Genomic DNA, 21,969 nt, shown 5'->3' with positions numbered 1-21,969 from the left:
AGTGCAGTGTCTAGCAGCCTCCCTTAAACCAGTGTGGGGAGTGGTTTGAGCTAAGATAGTGCCACAGCAAAGGACTAGTCATGATGTGCCATTGTACCTGCTCACCTGGGAGGAAAGTAACTCCCAAGAGAAGAGTCGGTACCAAAAGATGGATGGGGGCACATATGCAGGACATACAGAGGACATCTGAGGCCAGTGCAGATGTTTGCAAAGTTCACACGTGTAAGCTCTCTTCCCTCTACTGATTTAATTAGATAGTAGTTCTCAACTGCTGCACTGGCATATATTTTCTACAGTGTAGTGTGTTTCACTACGTAAGTGATCATGTGGTTGTAAATTGTACATTAATATATTCATGAAAAAGACTCTGTATTTGACTTTAACTCACGTTTTTTTGCATTCTTTTTCCCCATCCACCAGAATTTTTTAAGACATCAGAACAACAAAACAAATTACAACCTTGTTTGTGAGACCCTTCAATTTTTGGACTGTATCTGTGGAAGTACAACAGGTGGACTGGGCTTGTTGGGACTTTACATCAACGAGAGGAATGTGGCTCTTGTGAACCAGACTCTGGAAAGCTTGACTGAATATTGCCAAGGTCCATGCCATGAAAATCAGGTAGGGCTCAAATAACCTGGGAACCAGAAGAATCTCCCTGGGCTTATCGTCTGTATGTGGACATCATAAACCCTTTCACGTTGTTAATAACATAAACTATCCTGTAATTGCTGTGACTAAACTCAGCACATTTTGAGCCTTCATAAGGCCTGAGAAATCCTTTTAAGTCAAAACTCAAACTTGACTCTTTCTGTAGTACATGTCAGCTTAAGTACAGGCTTTCTGGTCCTTTTGGAGAGAGTCTTATGTCTGAATTCAGTGGGTCGTGGTTTAAGCCTTTAATTTGTGACACTCTGGATTTCTAGTCACAATTATGGAAGTACTTTGCAAACACAGTCTTGCTCTCTCCTTTTTCATGCCTCTTGCCTTTGGTGGTCTTTATACAAGTCACTAACATGTACTTTCCTTAGTTCATATAAATGCCACAAAGCTTAACTAGCTGTCCTACTGTACTATCTTCAGCATCTTTAATTATGATACCAGTAATGAAATGAATGAGACTACAGACCGTGCTTCTAATCAAATATATGTTTCTGTGCCTTGCTTGATGCAGGCTTCTAAAAGCGTATAATTGTGGCTTTTGGTAGGTGCATCTTTAATGCCATGCTGAAGCAGTATAGAAGGATAAAGAAACTAGTTGCATACTACTATTCTTGATTTGAAGAAAACTATAGTAAAGTTGTCACAATGGATGAAATTTCAGAATGTTCACTCTGGATTAGCATTGGGAAAATTGTAGTGGGCAAAATTACAAGGAAACAATCTATTCTTAATAATAGAAATAGCTGAAGAAATACATGAAGTATTAAAGTTACTTCATTAAGACCCACAAATAAAGTGCAAAGTGCTTCTATTGCCATTTCTGTTAATTAACCACCTTATTAAAATACTTCAGAAGCAAACAAACAAAAATCCTGTAGTAGACTGAATCTTAAATAGTCATGCTCAGTCCGCTAATGAATGGGGAAAATCATTTGTAAAAAAAAAAAAAAAAAAGATAATTACAGGGTGGAGATGGAAAAAACCCTATTTTTGCAAGATAACTTGTTCTCTAACTTTACAGAAGAACAGTGGTAATGGAAGGAAATGATTACTTAGATTTAATTACTTAGATCTGCTGGGAAGTCACTAAGGATTGGAGTTATGCTCATTTACACCAACTGCAAATCTGATTTAGTGTATTTCAGAGGCAAATCCTCCATGCCTTCATTTTCATCTTTTTTTTCCCCTTTCTCTATCTTTCTGGAAAACTTTTTCTTTCCTATTGTCTTATAAACTTATTAGAAAAAATTATCACAGGTTTATTCAGCTGACACTTTTTTTTATGGTTTAGAAGGTCCAGAGCTCCAGCTGTAAAAGCATTTGGGAAGTACTGTTGGTAATAGTTAACAGTTTTGAATTCTCTATCCAGAGAAGTCTGTGCGTACATAAATGCATGTAGAAAACTAATATTTACAGACAAATCATGTTATAACGTAGCCATATTAATGCTGATTTCTGAGTGCAAATTAAGAGTTTAAGTGTGCAAACTTTGTTGTGCTTTCATTCAAGTGTGTCTTTTTCATATATGTGTAAGTGGAAAACAGTGGTCCAACTATATTGACCACAGAATAGAGCTCAAGGGATTAGAGAAGTTGCTGAAAGGGACCTTTTCAGTCCCTGGATCTGGCAGCGCCCTTATGCGCTGCTTCCTCTGACTTGCACCAGTTGGTTCCAAATCCTACATGGTTCATGGTGAGGATATTTTAGCTTGCACTGCTTTTCCTCTAGTTGTGTACTTCACTATTAGCAGTGTTGGGGTTAGCTCTATGCTACACAAGCCTCACCCTTGTGTAGTATAGACTCATGCTCCTGTGGCATGTTTTCAGGCTGCTGTGATTTGGCTGGGAGGTTTGATGCTATCACACGATCGTTCAAGATCAGAGCCTTGTTTTGGAAATTTGCTAACATGTCTCTCTCTCTCTCTCTCTCTCTCCCCCCCCTCCCTCTCTCTCTCCCTCTCTCTTTTTCACACTCTCCCTCCTGCTCTCCTGACCTCCCTCTTTTATCCCATTTTGTAGACCTGCATAGCCACTCATGAGTCTAATGGGATTGATATTATAATTGCACTCATCCTGAATGACATAAACCCTCTTGGCAAATACTGCATGGACTTGGTGCTTCAGCTAAAGGTACAGTAAATGTATATTTTTTTAATTTAAATTTAAGTAAGAGCTCTAGGCAACCTGACCTTTACTTAATCTTACCATAGCATAATATACTCAGCAGTCTTGGAAAACAAATGTTGCAAAAGAATTCAGCTCAGCTTCTGAATCAACATCAGGCCCTTTGCCACAGGCCATTTGACCCACTGTTGTGCCTGGGAGCATTGCCCTCAGCTTTTTTTAAGAATCCTATCAAACAGATACTATATATCTAGCATGAAGCCTCTATATTCTGGGCATAAAATCTCACTGGATTGATAAACGGCTACACTGTTCAGGCAATGTAACAAGTCAGGCATTCTCTCTATATAGTGCACTCTAGAAAATGGCTTGAGAAGGAGAGGTTGTGGATAAAGAATAATATATCAGATGACCTGCAGTTAAAATGTCAAATAAAGCTAAAAACAAGGTAAAGGTAAATTGTATTTTATTTCCTTCCTCAAGTGTCCTCTGTCTGTATTGTGGGGGAGGAAGTGTAGTGGGGGAAGGCTTGTGTTTTGTTTTGTATTCTCTAGAGAGAAGGGTAGGCTCCTAGATAAGTTTCCCCGACCTGCATGCCATTGCATGCAGAGGGGAGCCTTGCAGCTGTACTGGGTGTCAAGTAGGGTAGAACTTGTCCAGAAGGAGCCTTGGTTTTTGCTTTTTCTTGTCTTCAGAATGAAGCATTTCCACTGCAGATGGTCTGTTTCCTCCCCCAAAACAGCACATACTTTGTGGTAGCTGCATTGCATCATACTGGCAACATTATGGATGTCTAATAAAATAATTAATACAGCTATATATCATGTACATTGAAACATTGTATCAACAGTGTTTTAAACATGATTTTAATAACTGTAATTACATTTTTGAGTGGCAATTTAATTCAGGCCCCCCTCAAGCAAAACATTTAAGCAGACAGTTAACTTTGAACATGCAGATAGTTCTTTTGAAGTTCAAATTCCAGTCCCTATGAAGATCTAGCTACATTCATTACAATGCCATTTTGGTTTGCCATATCATGTAGCTAGCAGATGGATGTAAAATAACTTTTCTATGCAATACCCAAGAATAGAGCTTATTGATGTTACTACAAGGACCAGTTTCGCCCAGTTTGCGGGAGACTTTATATGCATTGATGTTATTAAAATAGCAAAAGTTTTAGTAAATGATAGCAAAGGTTCAGACTGTGGGCCTCATTCTGATTTCAAGAATTAGATCCACGTTACTAAGTTACTGGTCTTTATTGTGAATGACAACACATCCAGATAATATGGCACTGAGTTTACCAGGTAATGTTTAACATTGTCAATCTGTCATTGTTCTTAGGCAATTCTGAAGTTGTAAACACATTAAATCTTGCACTGAAAATGCAAAATGTAAAGTGTGTAGGCCCACACAGTTATACACACACATACAAGCACAGACACTGTTTTCAGGGAACATTATATGTCAAAGTCATCCCCCCGCAAAGCTAAGCAATGCAGAGTTATATTTTCCCATGCCATCTTAATTTGGCTTGTTTTGCACATGCTTTGTGATGTGGTATTTAATTACATCTTCATGGATTGTATTTTCCACTGGACTCCTGAATCATTTGATGAGCAGGATAGACAGTGTTCACTGAATGAGTAATGGCTGATGTTCTGTTCTGCCCTTTGTTGTTTTGAGTGTGAACCCCAACCTTCCTTTCTGGGTAGTATTCAAGCCCTGGCACATAGTATGACCTCAAGATCTGGTGTGTGCACAGTGGCAGGATGAAGAGACGTTGTCAATCTAGTAGCTCATGTAACTCTCTAGAAAAGAGTGGGGAGGCAAATTATGAATGTCTTTGTCAGCTTTTCATATGAAGCCCTACTCTGCTGTATCTAGTTGCTTCACAAGCAACATGAATTTGTTTTGCCCAAGCTCTTATGAGTTGATATGGGAACCCAGGCAAAGAGAAATGAAGGGCAAAAATTACTTGAGGGTATCCATTTTGTAACACCTGGGAACTGATTTTTCACAATACTAATGTGTTTGAAGAACTGTATCTTCATAGTTAATGGTCCTCTTTTCCTCTTTAGGAGTAGAATCATATCCCAGAATTTCAAAGCATCCAGAAAATGAGGAGCAAGTAATTAAATGAGCACTTCGAAGTCAGGTGTAAGTGATCAGAGGGATAGTGAGGGGGAAGGAGAAAGTGGCTTAAGAGTCCGAAACTTCCCTTTCTGGGGCCAAAAAATGGGAGTCTGACAGTTGGCTGAAATTCTAGGCCACGGCATGCCACTTTTTCTGAGCCAGTAGCAAGAAGCTGGCTGTTCACAAAAGAAAGTCCTGCCAACCCTCTACATTTCCTCACTTCCTGGGAGCTGTAGCAGGTTTCTCTCCGTCCCCAGGGTAGTCTGCACTGGGAATGGTTTCAAATTCCTCCTCACCCACGAGTGAGTAGGCTGGAGCCTTCTTCTAGTGTTTTCTCCCCATCCTTCACAAGCTACCTGGCAGCCTGTCTTGTCCCCTTCCCTTCTCATTTTGAGATCCTCCAAGTGCTATCGTGACTGCCTTGTTCATCATTGCAAGGAAACTCTTGAGCAGAAAAAGAAGAATCCAGTTCTTCAGAGCAGGACCCTGTTTGTAGTGTTAATCAAAATGCCATCCTTTCTCTCGCCCGGATCTCCTGCTTCATTCACTGTTCGTGTTCAACCTTTGCAACTTAGATTGCAAGGCAAAAGGTCTGCCTAGATTTTTTCTTTCCCTAATGCACAATCCTGATTTGATTCCAGAGCGAGAGAGGGGACGGTATGGAAAAAATCATATAGAAGTTTCTAATCATCATAATGCTGGCCCCTTCTCCTCCAGCCAGTCCCAGTCTGATCTCTTCCTTATCCCTTTTTATTTGTCCTTATCTCATTCTTCTTGTGTAGGCAAGTGCAGTCACATCTTTCCTGTCTTCTCACTCCAGGCCCAATCTCCTCTCCAGAAAGTCCCAGTTCCCCTGTCATGTATGAATCCTCATTCCGGCCATCCATCCCCCTTCCGCCTTCCCCTTCTTTTCCCTGCTGATTTCTAATGCTACACTCCTCCAGTTATCTATACAGCTCTCTTAATACAGTTGTTTTGAGTTCTCTTCATGCATTCTGATTTCTTTTTCTCATTTCCACACCTTTTTCTGATTTTTACTTCCAGTTGTTTCCTATTCCATCTCCTCATGAGATACTCTGGACTCAATTTAGTTGCCCACCCAGTAATATTGGAATTACCTGTGTGTGTCTTGCCTAGCCTCCAGGTGCTGCTCCAGGAGCTTCTCCAAGAGAGTATGGGTTTTCTATCAGCCCTGTGAGGGTGTCTGAAATACCTCCTAATTCTTTTTGATTCCCTGCCTTCAGGTCCTTTCCTAGCCTCACTCCAGCTGCTCCCATTTTGTGTTTTCTTGCAATAAAGTTTTGTTCCAGTTCACTCTCCCTTTTGCCCAAGTCCCACTTTAATCTCTTTTAAAGCAGGCAGTGCTTTCCTCCATATTGCATGTATAGGCAGGCAGTATAAAAGAACAAGTGCAGACTGATCTGCAGTTCCTTGTGCTGGAGCATACTGTTCAGAAGGAACTGGACAAGCTGGAAAAATGCTCTGATGGGAACCTTATGAACTTGAAAAATGGCAGATGCAGAGTCTTGCATCCCAGATGAAATAACCCCATGCAACAGTACAGGCTAGGGACTGACTGGCTAAAAAGCAACTTTGTAGAAAAAAGTCTGGCGGTCCTGGTAGACAAGAGGTTGAGCATGAATCAGCATTGCACCCTTGCAGGAAAGGCCAAAAGTGTCCTAGGCTGTATTTACAAGAGTTCAGCCAGCAGATTGAGGGAGGTGATTATTCCCCTCTGAATGGCACTTGTGAGACTGCATCTGGAGTACTGTGTCCAGGTGTGGGCTCTCTGGTACAGGAGAGATATTGACATACTGAGGTAAGTCCAGCTGAGGGCCATCAAGCTGGTTGGGGCTGGAGCCCACAATGTATGAGGAGAGGTTTAGAGACAGCTTCAAGGAGATCTTATTGCTATCTGTAGCTGCCTAAAGGGTAGTGCAGAGAAGACGGAGCCAGACTCTTCTCAAAGGTGCACAGTGGAAGGATGGGAGGCAATGAGCACAAGCTGGAACATGGGAAATTCCAGTAGATAACCTTTTTTTTCCTATCAGGGTGGTCAAGTACTGGAAGAGGTGCCTGGCATGGTTGTGGGATCTCCTTCCTTGGAGATATTCAAGACTCAACTGGACACAGCCCAGAGCAAACTGTTCTCACTGCACCTGCTTTGAGCAGGGAGTTAGATTGCTGAAAGAGCAGGGCAAAGGAGAGCTGGAGGCCTCTGGAGGTCCCTTCCAACCACCATGATTTTGTAATTCTGTGCCCACTGAGAAGAAAGTCTGTGGGCTTTTAGATGTGAAACTCTAGCAAGTTTCTGCAGTATTGTATTCAAATAATCATTTAGAAAATGCTTATGAGTTGGCCAAATTTGGGTGGATTTCCCTGGGGCCTACAATGTGTATGCCTATGTTATCTTGGCCTCTAGCCCTCCAAATTTTCAGCTCTTATATCAAAACTTGGCGATACAAAAGCTTCTCAAAACAGAAGTTGCTTGAACATGCAGAAAATGACGTCCTTTTTTTCCACCTCAGTCCTAAGAACAGCTGAACCCTTTTCCTCTGAAATTGTCCAAATTAATCATCTGAGGCACACCCTCACTGTGAGAAATTTCAGCTTGAAATGCTGAAGTCTGGCAACAGGCAGCCGAGAAGGAGGTTGTATCACGGGTTTTAGTGTTTTACTAGCCCCTATCCCTGTTGTGGGACTGCCTTCTCCTTCCAAGTATTCGAACAGGTCAGTCCATAAAAGGTGGCAGAGGAGGGGATGCTGCCCAGCAGTGAGACGTGAGTCAAAGCAAATGTGCTCTGCTGGAAAGCAGTCACTGGGGGAAGTAGTTGGGAAGCCAGATCGAAGAGGTGAACATGAGTGTGGTGTCTCAGCAGTTGACAGCTATGAGCAAATTTAGCTGTTGTACTTTTCCTTGCAGCAAGGTGTTGAGTTACAGAGAAGTTAGATGACTTACCCAGAATCACACAGGAAGCTTCTGGCAGAGCTAGGAATTGACCTGGTGTGTGCTGAGGCCTGTTACAGTGCTTTAAGCTCCAAAACCGTTCTTCCTCTCCTGTTCACTACCATCGATTTAACTGGAAGAAAGACAGGTCCCCCAAGTCTAAGGCACTACTGGGTTACTGCTGCTAAAGCTCATGATATTTAATCCTTGGGAGAAATCTCATTGAAAAGCAGCCAGTTGACAAAGTAAAGGATATCTTTATACATTCCCCCAGGAATACTTGGTAGCGAAACAAAAATCCAGGARTGTATGAGAACAGTTTATTTTATAGCCTTCAAATAATAACCAATAAGACTTTATACAAAAAAGAGGGGAAGGAAACCTACCTGAATGATGAAACCTTTTGTGTAATACATTTTGTAATTACCTTTGTTGAGAATTATTTTAACAAAATGCCATGGCAAAAATTGTTAGGTGGGCAATAAGGAAAGCAAATGGGATCTCATTTCTGGTGCACAGTATAGAACAAAGCCCTGAATTTAAGTAAAATATTTTTCAATATTTAAAATGCTCCTTCCAATATAGCTTGCATGGTTAGTTAGCCTTATAGTATGCTGCCATTAAAATGGGGAAAAAAAACTATTAAATATGTCAGTAAAACAAAAGATGCAAGCAGTTTAAAATCTTATCCGCTGAAAAAAGTGGTCTTCCTAATCTCAATTAAAACAAATGCAAGGATCGTTAATCCATGAAATAGATTTTAAATTTGCGTTAACTTGGCTTTGTGTCTCTAGAACAATGCCTCCAAGCTTTTGCTGGCTATTATGGAAAGCAGGCATGACAGTGAGAATGCGGAAAGAATCCTTTTCAACATGAGACCAAGGGAACTGGTGAGAAAACTTTTGAATATTCATAAATCTTCTGGCTGAAAAAAAATCTGGCATTAAAACATTTTAAAATGATCTGCATCTAAGCTGAAGAGTGTTGGCAGCATATAGTGGCACAATGTATCAGGATAGTACTAATTCACAAAAAGTACTTTAAAAGGATCAAGCATGCATGATTTCAGTCTTTACGACTTCATTATTTTTACCCGTTTCAAGCACTTTTCTGTAATTGTTTCCTAACTAAATTATCATACTCTGGTGGACTGTCTTTGAGTATACTTTGTCAGGAGCTGTGAAATTCAGCTTGTACAGTTTGTGAAACAGCGCTAGCAGGAATATGTGTGTGTGTACATGTACATATATATACACCTACATATATATATATATATATATATACACACACACCACATATAGGTATATATATGTATTTGCCTCGTGAACAACAACAAAAAAAAAGAGTTACAAACAATTGTGGCTGTATTTTGGAACAAGTGCAGTATTTGTATTGGTCTCCAGGAATTTAAACTGGAATGGAAGTCTGGAGAATTTTTTTCCAGTCAAATTAACCATGTAACAACAGTGGCTGGAAAACCTGTTTTGTGGGGAGATCTGTGATTCACTCCTGTGTGGGTTCAGAGCACCTTCGCTAAGGTGCCATCCCTGCACCATGAGGCCATCCCTAAGGTACCACCACAGGATCAGGCCCTGCGTGAGGCAAAGAGGATTTTTCCCCCTTGTTTCTCTAAGAGGCTTTGAATATTTGAGTAATCCCAGCACCTTGCATGGATCTGTGCCTTCCCTTCCTTTTTGGCTTAGGTATTTTTTCTGTTACGCTGTATGGAGAACTCTGAGTTACTGTGCAGCCTGCCCTAGCCAGAAGGACATTGTGCCTGAACTGCAAGTGCCAAAAGACACTACCTGTTGATCTGTCCTTAAAAGCATTTGCAAAAACACCTTTTTACAAAGGCTCAGCATTCCTGTTCCTTTCTCATGGGTGCAGAAGTTTTGCTGATGAGAAATGTAGCAGTTTGGAGCTTCGTAAATACTTCAAGCTTTTCTTTATTCAGAAAGTGTTTCTCAGACTCCTCACTCTTCTTTTAGAACTGCAGGGCACCTGGCCAGGCTTGAGCTGAACAAAGGGTATGTGTTCAAACACAGTGTGCTTTCTTTTTCCCCGAAAATGACAGTTATTTCGTCTCTCCTTGGTTCGGTTTCTGTTACAGGTGGATGTGATGAAGAACGCGTATAACCAAGGTCTAGAATGTGACCATGAGGAGGAGAATGGAGACGATGGCATCTCCCCAAAAGATGTTGGCCATAATATCTATATATTGGCACATCAGGTATGTCTTACTTGTTGTGTAACTGCTCCTAGAACAGCATTACATGCTTAAACTCCATGTAAAACCTGTCTGATCAAAAAGGGAAGTTTTCCCCTCTTGTGTCTTCTGGCTCATGATTGCGTATGACATGATTTTATCTGGAATGATGTTCATAGCAGGACAAGGAAGCGGTCTCACTGCAGGAGTAGGCACTCTACAGGATTTGGTAGACTGTTTGTGTGAAATAACGGTTTAGAGTAAAGCAATTAATGTACCCTTAGCTTTGTCTTCTTTTTAACATTAACAGCTCATTTATATTAATCAAATCATAAATCAAGTTACTACTACTATTTTTAAATTAGCAACTTCAATTATAATATTGAGTGAATTTGAGTTGAAAAGATTAATTTTATTTTAGATATATTAATTATTCAGACAATATGAGTAATTGGGCTTTTTCACTATTTCCTTCTTTTGAATTACATTGTAGTACTTCCAAGTTTTTTCTCATCACTTTTGCTTCTGTACTGATAAAGATAGAATGTACAGTGATTGTTTTTATTTTATGAGATATTTATTCTTCAGAACAGATGATATCAAAAATGGTTTCTTTATTTTTAAGTTGTATTAAGAATATTGGAAAGATTTTTTAATGAAAAAAGAAAAGACTTTCTTGATTATATCAGAAATGATAGAATTTGATATTTCATATAAGGGACACATTAAAACTTTTTTTTAATTAAGTAAAAAGAAATAAACAGGGGTAAGGGAGTGTTCTACATGCATTATTCTTGTTAAATGTTATTAGGAATTAAAGTAATAATGGAAAAAGAAAAGAAAACAATCCATAATTGCACTAGTGTTATGCAATATTTCTCTTAAGTGAGAAGTGGAAAAACAGTTACTGAATTATGTTTGCATGCTTGCAGCACATTTAAATAAGTAAATCTTGTCTTTATTATGTTGTTATGGGTGACCATGTTCTACTTTTGTGCCGTATGTAGTCCTGTATGTAAGACACCCATCAATGATAACAGAATTTTTAGAAAGTATCTGTAGTATCTGTACAGATAAAGAAAGTATCTGTACCTTGTGTGACTATTCCTTGCATGACTGTTTGTAATGAAAATTTAAATGCCTGTGAAATCAAAATGTTAGTATTTTATGTCTTCTATATACAGTTTGTTAAATGACTTTACTGGGTTTGTGACCATGGCACAGAGGCTATTGAGAGTAGAACATAGGCTAAAGCTCTATGTGAAATGGCTGCTGGGGTCATATTAGCAGAGAGGTCCCTGCGCAGGGTGTACAGGCTAGCTGAGTGTGGAGCGAGTCCTCCCACGGGAACACGTTCAGGTTCTGGGCAGGCCTGGGAGGCTGCTCCTTAGCTGCTTGGTAGGCCTGAGCTGTGGCGGGCGGTTTGGTGGCGTAAGGCTCTTGGCAGCAATTTGCTGAGCTCCTTCCTGTTCCGTAGAATTAAATGGCATGAGCGGTTCTGTTTTTTTGTAAAACTATCCATCTTTTTACAAATATGACTGATTTTCTCTTGTTGCATTGCTGTAGTGCAGTACACGTGTCTGTTTACAATAGCTTTGCAGCCATGTCAAGCCCCATATCAAAACAGGGCAATGGAAGGCCAAGCAACGTGGGGCCTTTCTCTCTCCTCTCTTATTGAAAAGCTATGATTCTTGGCACAGGACGGCTGATCTTTGAGCCCCAGACTCTTTCCATGTGTGCCCTTTTGCTTGCTCTGGGCTGGGCAGGATGTGAACTTAGTCCCTCCTCAGTGAAGCCATTGTTGCCTGGTTCCTTTTCTGGCTCTGCTCTCTAAACACCCTCTTATGCTCTACTATATCTCAGTGGCTTATTGGTGGCTGGGCCTTGCGCTCGGCTTCACTGACCTAATTTACATAATATTTCTTTGCTCTGCTCCTTACAATTTCACACTTCATCTGACTTATTTTTTTCTACAACCAGCATGGCTCTTCAGTCACTTCCCTGACACTTGCATGTGACTGCTTGCTGTAGTTACAGCTTTTAAACCTGTCTGTAATAGCAGAATCAAGACCAAGAGTTCCTCTTTGCTATTACAGCCCTCAAACACAGACAGTTTATTTTGGGGAGCTCAGACTTTCAGTTTTTGTCGTTGCACTCTTCAGGGCTGTGGTGGGTTCTGCATTTTGCCACCACTACATCCTTCCTTGCCCTTCCTGTGGTTGGTTTTACCAGAAGCAAAAGGCATTCTTGTAAATGTTTGACCCACAGTGCACAGAAAGTTATAAATATGTCACAAGCAAGGCTGAGATTTCTGTTATTAAATCTCCTTTCCATCCTCCCAACCCTTACCACACATGCATACGCAGACACATGCAAGCACGTGTGTGCATGCATGCATGCATTGCACACTCTCTCTCTCTCTCTCTCTCACACACACACACACACACACACACACACCCATGTTGGCACAGCAGCCTGGGACATGATGGTAGGATACTGACTGTGAAATCTACCATGTCACGACAGTTATCACTTCTCTTCCACATGTATCTCTTTCCTCTCTTTTTTTCCCTTTATCTTTTCATCCTTCTCCAGTCTGCCATGTGCAATAGCTCTGCTGTTTCCCCTGCACTGACTTGAGGGCCTTCTGGACACTGCTGCTCCCCACTTTCCCTATTCAACCTATCCCTCACCACTGAGAGAAAGCAGAACTGAATTATCCATGAGGAACTACCCTCAGCTGCACCCCCCTGCTGCAACCTGCCGTTGAGGTAGGGGCTCATTTCAGATGTAGCTCCTCTTCAGCCATTTGGAGGCGTGACACAGGCTGGTGCTTGAAGTCACACATTGGAAAAATAAGCCTATCATTGCCAGATAGAGAGCGGTCGCAGTCCTTCTTTTCAAAATCTACTGAGAAGATTCCATTTTCTGTGTCTTGTTCAAATGCCATGCTCAGGGCCAAGCCTTGACCTTGACATTGCATATTTCTTACAGTAGTCTTGGATGAATACCAGTGGTCTGTTATGGATAGTTCTATCAGTTGCTATACCTTTCCTCTTCATGCTTCAATCAAAAGAAATTTTTGTGGTATTTTTATTGATATCTTTTCAAAAAGATCCTGCTAAAGCAGGTCACGCTTTGTTTTGCAAAGTTTGTAAGGCAATGGTCTTACCACAAAGAGACTTCATCTTGATTGATGGCTCTGTAGAGTTTACAAAAGCTTTTGGCACAGTAGCACAAAAAAGTTTAATCCTTACATTGATGCTTCTGCACATGAGAGTTAAATGTGAGAAACAAGTTTTTAAGTGGCTACCAAAAACGTGTCATCATGAAAGGCCAAAAGAAATCCTCTGGCTTTTCAGATGACTGCCTGAGCCTGCTAACTGATAGTTACAAGCAAGTCTTTTAGTAGTTTGTAAACGAAGAAAGCTTTACTGGAGTTAGTAATATTTCTATGAAGTTCACGACCTCTTTACAATTACTATAAAGTAAGAAAAGGCACTAGTTATAACCACAGGTTTCTATAGTTTGCATGCATGCATATATGTGCTTCTGTAGACAGAAAATACTTAGTGTTTTTCTGTGTTTTTCAGCTAGATGCAAACTCTGTAAATCAGGCATGAAGCCCAAACTAATACACTGAACCTTTCAGCAGGGCTTATTCATGAGGCTCAAAAGTACATTAAATAAATTTACATAGCTTCTAGTCAGGTTGGAGCACGGGAAGAATGCACTTTTATCTGCCTGGAGAACTATGTAGACATGTCCTTGATCTAGAAAGATGTGAGCGGGTAGGGAGTAGAGAAGCAAACTGCAATACTGTAATGAAGTTTTCAGTCCCTTGTGATTCCCTCCACCTGGTTCCCAAAGCTGTTGCAACAGCAGAGGTACTGGCCTAGTGTGTCTTTCCTTTCGTGGTGCATGTGCTGAGACTCTCAAACAAGCTAAATGTTTGTTCAAATGCTTAATTTTAAGCATTTGAGCATCTCTCTTCTTGCTGGAGAGAGGGGGATCTTGGATTCCACAATACCTTTGCAACCACCTGGTAAATAGAAGGGGCTTTTATAAGGGTAAATTAAAAATGTATTTAAATCCCAAGGGGGTACCAAAACTACTTCCATAAATATGACATTCGCCTGATGGCACCAAGACAAAATGAAAAATCATTTCCTCCACTCCATGAAGTTAGAAGAAATTAACGCTGCTTGATACCAGTGCAGGTATACCGCATAAACAAACACCAGCTTGAACCAAGCTCCCTCCTGACAGACTAACACAGTTGGAAGTTCTCTTTCGTTGATAGGTTCTTAAAATAAAGGGGAAAGAAGCAGGATTTTGCTGTGAATTATAAGGTTCTTGCTGGATGCACTACTAAGCATGCAGTAGCAATTGGAGATAATGGGTAACTCATACTCCTTCCCCTCTGGTGCTAATTATCAGTAGAGTGAGCAAAATAAGTACTTCAGCCTTATATAATTGTCTTTCTAAAGTATATTAATAGTAGAATCAAGATTTATTTATCGAACTTGGCTTGAGATAACTAATCTCTTCTTGCCATGTTTACTTCAGTGTATATGCATGAATAATATTTGCTAACTAGGCAATTAAAATGGTAATAATTGTTGATGGTGTGGATTTATAATTTGGGAATAGTAGTACGGTTTAGACTATTTTTAAAAAGTTAGTATTTTTGCCACTTGAAATAAGATTGGTTTGATAACAAGACTTGGGTATGATGTATTCATTAAGGAGAAACTTAAGGTAATTGTAAAAAAAAATTAGCTATCCAGATATATAAAACTCTAAGGAGAACAAATCCTTTTCCTTTGGCTTTCTGCTTTTCAGGCTATTCTATATCTTCCTGCAGGTTCAAGTACAGCAAGGGCTGAGACCACCTTTTTGTTCTGCATCGGTTCTGTGCCTAGAACCACCTGGTTCTGGGGCTCTTACGTGTTACAGCAGAACAAATAAATTATAATAACAACAGCAGTTCTGGAAGTACATAAAGAATTAATCTTCCCTTTTTTAGCCTCTTCCTTCCAAGGATATCAGAGTAGATAATTTAGTGAATTTCATTTCCCCCTCTTAAAGTAGGTGGTATTACCCCAATTTACAGATAAAGACACCAAGCCAGAAATAGGTGTAGACAGCACGTCATTAGCCATCATGGGAAGAGAGGACAGCTTGCTTGATCCCCAGTGCTTTGCTTTAACTCTTACACTGGGTTTCCTCCTATGCTCATGTGATCCCAGCTACGTTACTAATGAGGAAAATAGTCACTTAATGGGTAGTACAGTTGACAGCTGAGAAATGCATAATCACTGAGCACATTAGTACTCCGAGACTCTTCTAAAGAGATCATGCTAAAGTATATTTTTTAAATAAACTTTGCTGTGCTGCTAATAGTATGGATTGTTAAGGCAGGAAGAGTTTTCATAATGTGATGGAGGCAAGTGTGTATGTGAGGGAGGTGGTGTAAGTTTTTTGTGGGTAGTTATTTTTAGTGTGGAGCTTGGAGCAGCTGCTGGGTTTCCTTTCCTTGGCTGTGTATTAACATTTAGATAGATGAACTTAGACCCTTGGTCCTCCCTTTCTCGTGTGTGTGTGTCTCTGTCTGTAAAACAAGATACATTTATTAAATATATGCTATAAGATACATGTGAATTCTCATATTCATCCATTTGTCCTGACCCCCATATAATTCAAGTCAGGACAAAGGATTCAGTGGTAATAGCTTGTATGAAATGATATGAACAGATTTGCCATGGTGTTTTGCACAGTGTTCTGCAGGAAGGAAGTGTGACTGTGGTCAGGGGTAGACTTGGGGCAAAATTTGGCTGTTTAAAAAGAAATGCTGAGGAAGAAGGCAGAAATGAATTACTTTATATTGTGCATTTACAAACACCATCCATGAAACACAGCAAAGAAACATCGGGAAGGCTTTTGAGGATAAGGGGTGGGTGGAACCAATTACATGCCCAGCAGGTCTGCAGTGGGCATTAACTGGCTGGGACAATAACATCATGGTTATGCCATGGAAAGAAGTGAATGGAAGCCAAGTGGAAAAGCCTTGCAAAAATTTTCTTTCCCTTTCCCCTTGGTGGCATTGTTACCACCCCATAACATCTGCTGAAAAAGGAATCTCCCTGTCCTCATGAGAAACTATGTGTTCCCAGATCATTTACCTCTACAAGGCAGGCTTATCCTCTCGGAAAGCTGGGAAGCAGCTTTCAGCTCCAGCAAGGATCCTCTGGAGGACCTGAGATCTGGGGACCGCACTGGGTCACTGAATCGTTAAGACTCCTGACCAACACTACCTGAAGGCAAATGAAGAAAAGTAGTATACATATTTAAATAATAAGGGCTACCTTTTAAGGTCAAAGGATGATCCAATAGAAATGGCACTGAGTTAAGAGTTAGCTTAGCTTGATCTGCTGACTCTCTGTGCTAACCTAGTTGTGTCCGTGTCTGCTTTCCCTCATACATCTGTTTCCCTTGTCTGTGTACAAGCTTTTTGGTGCTGCGAATTGTACTGCTTCAAGAGGAGATATCTATACTGGTGATTAGCTGAGGGCTGAATGCCCATTTAGGATTAGACCTGCTCATCGTTCACATTGTAAGCTAAGCTCTCATAAACAGGCAGCCTCAGCCTATGCTCCAGAGCTCTTTTGAGAACAACAGACTCAATACATTAGTGCCAAGAGTCAGGCCAAGCTCTTATTCTTGCAATCCAGGTGAATCAGGAACAGGCTGGACTGAGCTCCTTCCAGCCCTGCTCGCTGGCAGATATGCAGAGCTTGGACCTGCCCAAGCAGAGCATGGGTGTCCTGAGCCTAAGCTGGTGCTGGCCATGTGGACGTAAACCTCCTGGCTTGTACGACTCAGCATGCCTTCACTGTAAGTCGTGGAGTCCTGATGAAAGTTGGGACTCTGCCTTATTACGCATGGTTCATAAGAATGGCACTGCACAGCTGATATTTTAGAATCAAACCTGTCCTTCAGGATGAATAGCTCTGAGTTTGTGCAAAAAGATGCTCCCTTTCTGCAGGACAGGTAGAATTTTAAAGCTAAAGGATGCAGTTTTTTGCAAGGCTTTGCTGAGGCTTGCAGTTTTTTGTTTTTTGTTTCTGTCGCTGTAACAGAGAAGCTCTTGCTGATAGCAGTGCCAAAACAAAGGGCTAATGGGGACCAGTCCCAGGAACCATGACTGTCAGGGGACTCGTATCCTTGGCTGCCAGACCTGAAACTTCTCATAGAACTTTTATGCTCCACATGTTGTTTTGTAGTTATCATCCTGATGAGACAGGCTATGGCATCAAAATGACACTGGCTAATTAAATGTCAGCAGAATCAGAAGCTGTTGCAAGGCTTTTACACTTAGATTGCCAAGATTGAAACAGAAGCCAATGACGCACATCACCCTCCTTGCAGCTCATTAGGATGGTATATAACTCTACCTTCAGCCAGCTACAGTACAGAGAGACAGTATGGAGGCTGCCACAGGGGCTTGACACTAATGAGCACCTGAAAGATTAAACAAATGTCTGTGGCTGCTGTTAGGTCTCAGGTTAAAACCTTGGCAACTTGTCCTTCGCTGTTAGGTCTCAGGTTAAAACCTTGGCAACTTGTCCTTCGATTGTTTCGTTTCCTCCCCTTCATCTTGAAAACTTTTACCTCAGAGTCCTGTTGTGACTTTGATAGGGATCCAAATGGGGACCTCCGTTTGTCCTTTTGAGTCCTATTGACTTGGACTGCTGAGAGTTGCTGGGATCCAAGCTAGAGCTTTTCACTGTCGGCTGGCCAGAAAGGTTGTAGCTTATTTTTATTTTCCTGGTCCTAGATCCCTAGGATAAGATCAAATGTATATTGTACACATATGTATGTTTTATTATATGTGATATTAATGAGGGATACATCCTGTATGGCTGTGGTAACTGTGCATTGCCCTAACACACAGGTGGCTGTACTATTTCTGTTTTGTGGGTTTTTTCTTCTATCTTTAACTTCTGTAGTCCTGTGTCCTTGTGTTTTGTGGTTTACAAGATTTTTGTCATTGGGAAATATGTTTTATTGGTGTCAGGGCCCAAACGTTACACCAGAAGAAATATCTTTTCTTTGTCAAATGTCTGCATTGTGAAATCTTCACGTTAGTCTGTGGTTTTACTCTGAAAACTGGCTGTGGGGTAATGACATAGTCTTACTGAAGACATTTTCTGCTCACAGGCTCTATTTACACTCCTATATTAGTGATAAACACATTACCTTTTTATTGCTATCTGAAGCAGCATGGGCTGGGGAGAACAACTTGAGTTCTCCTTTGGTTCTGTATCACCAGCAGTGTTGTTACTTAGCTTCCCATTGTAAAAAAGGTCCTCATTTGACCGGATTTCCAACTGGTCTTCATGGGATTATGGATCCTCAACTGGTCTTTATGGGGTTATCCCCACTGAAGGGGGAGGTAAGCTGTATTGATCTACACTAGGAGAGAACTTGACCCATATCCTCAAATCCTACTCTTACCCTAGAGCTCCCATTAGCATTTGGCCTGCATAATCTTTGTTAGAGTGACAATATATTGGCCAAAAAGAGCACAGCCTGACTTTCAGCTTTCTGGCTGAGTTCGCATGGATAAGAGTTAAGTAGAAAGAAAAACCAATATTTTACTTGTAAACTGCATAAACTTGATGCAGAAGCCATTGAGAGACAGTAAATGTGGAACCTCGCAGTGCGATCTTTACAAAGTCACTCTGCAAAGTAGACTGCACTTTCAGTTGCCCTCAACCACAATGCATACATATTGTCTACTTGGAAATGTATGTAATATAGCTACTTACTTTGTTCATATTGCAGCAAACACCCCTTATTAAGAAAGCTGTAGTACACAAAGGGCTGAACTGTAACTTGTCTACTGTAGGTGAAGTCTTCCTCTGAAGGCACAACTGGGGCTTTTCCATTAGAGGTGACCTTCAAATGAACTGAAGTGCTTTTTTTCTCATATATAAAGCAGGTCTAAAACATTTTATTCTGAGCTAGGAGGAACTTGCTTTGTTTGTTTGTTTGTTTGATTTTCCAAGGGTAACCTTGGAAATATCATGAAAGTGGAGTCTGGTCTTATTTAATATTATCAGAGCATTTCTAATAGACCTCAGATATCTGTATTGTGAAATCCTACACCTTAATTAAAAACAGGGGGGAGGTCTTCTCTAACAAAGACATTCTTTTTTTCTCCTTTCAATCGTTCAGTAGTCACTGAAGTAATTACAGGTTAACAAAAATAAAGAGCATTAATCAGAGTGTCAAAATATGTCTGTTCCTCACAGTTGCTCAGTTTTAATTCTCATTTCTTCTGATGTCATAATTTAATTAGGTATATCAGTAAATAGTTTTCCAAAATAGACAAGGTCTGAACTTGTAATCTACAAATAGGCAGAACTACCTCAGTTGCCACCCTCTTTACTTCACTTATTTCACACAGCACAGAAAACTGAAAATAAAGGTCCACCTCACACTTTTTCTGAGGCAGCAGTAAGAGTGACCGATCAGAAGTGTCCAGCTATGAAATTTAGTGTTAACAGCTGCAAAAATAAGGTGGTCAGTTGCTTATGACCACCTGTAGTATAACAGCAGAAAAACAGCTGCAGACCTGCACATGGATAAGCATCTGATCAACCTGGAGTGGAAGAAATTTAAGGGAAATCATGCCTAACCAACCTGATAGCCTTCTATGATGGAATAACTGGCTAGGTAGATGAGACAGAGCAGTGGATGTTGTCTACCTTGACTTCAGTAAGGCTTTCAACACTCTTGCATATCATCCTCAGAGGCAGGCTGATGAGGTATGGGCTAGATGAGCAGACAGTGAGGTGGACTGAGAACTGGCTGAATGGCAGAGCTCAGAGGGTTGTGATCAGTGGTGCAAAGTCTAGTTGGAGGCCTGTAGCTAGCGGTGTCCCCCAGGGGTCAGTACTGGGTCCAGTATTGTTCAACTTATTCATCAATGACCTGGATGAAGGGACAGAGTGCACCCTCAGCAAGTTTGCTGATGATGCAGAACTGGGAGGAGTGACTGATACCCCAGAAGGCTGTGCTGCCATTCAGAGAGACCTGGAGAGGCTGGAGAGGTGGGAGGAGAGGAACCTCATGAAGTTCAACAAAGGCAAGTGCAGGGTCCTGCACCTGGGGAGGAATAACCCCATGCACCAGTACAGGTTGGGGGTTGACCTGCTGGAAAGCAGCTCTGCDGAGAAGGACCTGGGAGTGCTGGTGGACACCAAGTTAAGCATGAGCCAGCAAGGTGCTCTTGTGGCCAAGAAGCAATGGTATCCTGGGGTGCATTAGGAAGAATGTTGCCAGCAGGTCGAGGGAGGTGATCCTCCCCCTCTCCTCAGCCCTGGTGAGGCCACATCTGGAGTACTGCATCCAATTCTGGGCTCCCCAGTGCAAGAGAGACATGGAGCTACTGGAGTGAGTCCAGCAAAGGCTACAAAGATGATTAAGGAACTAGAGCATCTCTCCTATGAGGAAAGGCYGAGAGAGCTGGGACTGTTCAGCCTGATGAAGAGAAGACTGAGAAGGGGTCTTATCAATGTGTATAGGTATCTGAAGGGAGGGTGAAAAGAGGATGGGGCCAGACTCTTCTCGGGGGTGCCGAGCGACAGGACGAGAGGCAACAGACACAAACTGAAACACAGGAAGTTCCATCTGAATATGAGGAAAAACTTCTTTACTGTGAGGATGACTGAGCACTGGAACAGGTTACCCAGAGAGGTTGTAGAGTCTCCTTCCTTGGAGATACTCAGACAATCCTGTGCAACGTGCTCTAGGTGACCCTGCTTGAGCAGGGTGGTTGGACTAGATGATCTCCAAAGGTCCCTTTCAACCTCAACCATTCTGTGATTCTGTGAAATGGTTTCTCTTCTGTTATATATGGGCAAGGATTTTCAGAATTCTTTTTCCCCGGTGTTTTTTCCTTCCTTTGGATCATTGCATTGGGATGGGGCTGACATAACTAGTATGACTGATGATCTGTGGTAGCCTTGAATGTGACGTGGTCTTTTCAGTCTTTTTTTTTCCTATGTGTCTGTCTGCAGAGCACCATTTAGCTGCTAGCTGGTCAGGTAAAGCAGCATTAGTTATTGATCTATTGATGTGATATGAAATTCAGCTTTTCTTTTTACTCTCCCCTTATGCACTACTACTTCAAAGGAACCAGGTGAAACTGCTGTCTTGAGGACTGCAGTCATAATACAGAGTTGGAAAGAGTAACTCACCATTTCACTTTCTCTTCTGTTTCTATGCCCCTAAAGTAGCTTTAAATAAATAAATATATATATATATATATAGTTTTGCTAATTGGAGGGTAAGGCACACATCCAGCAAGATGATTGAAACTGCTGGAAAGTTTTACAACTGTAGTCATAAGAACGGAGACTTCTCATCTCCTGTCCCTCTCCATGCCTGGTAACTGTCCTATTTCCTACCCCACAAAATATATACATCAGACCCCTGCATAGACTAGAAAATACAAGTCTCTTGTGAGTTTGACAGAATGCAGCTTCAGCTGCCTACCTCCTGCTTTAATCTGATATGATTTTGACCTTAAATGACCAAATTACTGTTTTCTGTGTGTTACGGAAATAACCTGTTTAAGAGCTGGGATCCTAACAAGATTGGCTATGAACAGACCTGTTACTTCGCTGTTGCTATAACAACAAAGACCTCTCTCAGAGGACGGCATAATGGCCATATCTCAAGCACTGGAATCATGGAGGTTGAGCCATGGTACCAAGTTGCAGTTGAGGATTTATGCCTCTTTACTGAGCTGCTTTGAAGGTAGATGGACGGCTCATCACAGCCTGTACAAGTGCTAATGACACTCCTCCAGGCCAACC

At 41.2% G+C, this 21,969-nt stretch overlaps 1 protein-coding gene across 3 annotated transcripts in view; it reads left to right on the top strand.

Annotated features, from left to right (window-relative positions):
• Positions 1-21,969, top strand: part of ITPR2 (inositol 1,4,5-trisphosphate receptor type 2) — a 278,104-nt gene that overhangs the window by 198,248 nt on the left and 57,887 nt on the right. For all 3 annotated transcript variants that reach the window (XM_026066890.1, XM_026066889.1, XM_026066891.1), the window contains 4 exons: positions 421-621; positions 2,682-2,792; positions 8,667-8,762; positions 9,983-10,102. In XM_026066890.1, coding sequence (XP_025922675.1) covers positions 421-621; positions 2,682-2,792; positions 8,667-8,762; positions 9,983-10,102 — 528 coding nt within the window. The remainder of the gene's footprint in view (positions 1-420; positions 622-2,681; positions 2,793-8,666; positions 8,763-9,982; positions 10,103-21,969) is intronic.

The sequence above is a fragment of the Apteryx rowi genome, unplaced genomic scaffold (genome assembly GCF_003343035.1).
Source record: "Apteryx rowi isolate R43461 unplaced genomic scaffold, aptRow1 scaffold_25, whole genome shotgun sequence".
In the NCBI taxonomy this organism is placed as follows: Eukaryota; Metazoa; Chordata; class Aves; order Apterygiformes; family Apterygidae; genus Apteryx; species Apteryx rowi.
Note: the sequence above shows the minus strand (reverse complement) of the source record. Positions and strands in the feature narration are given on the sequence as shown.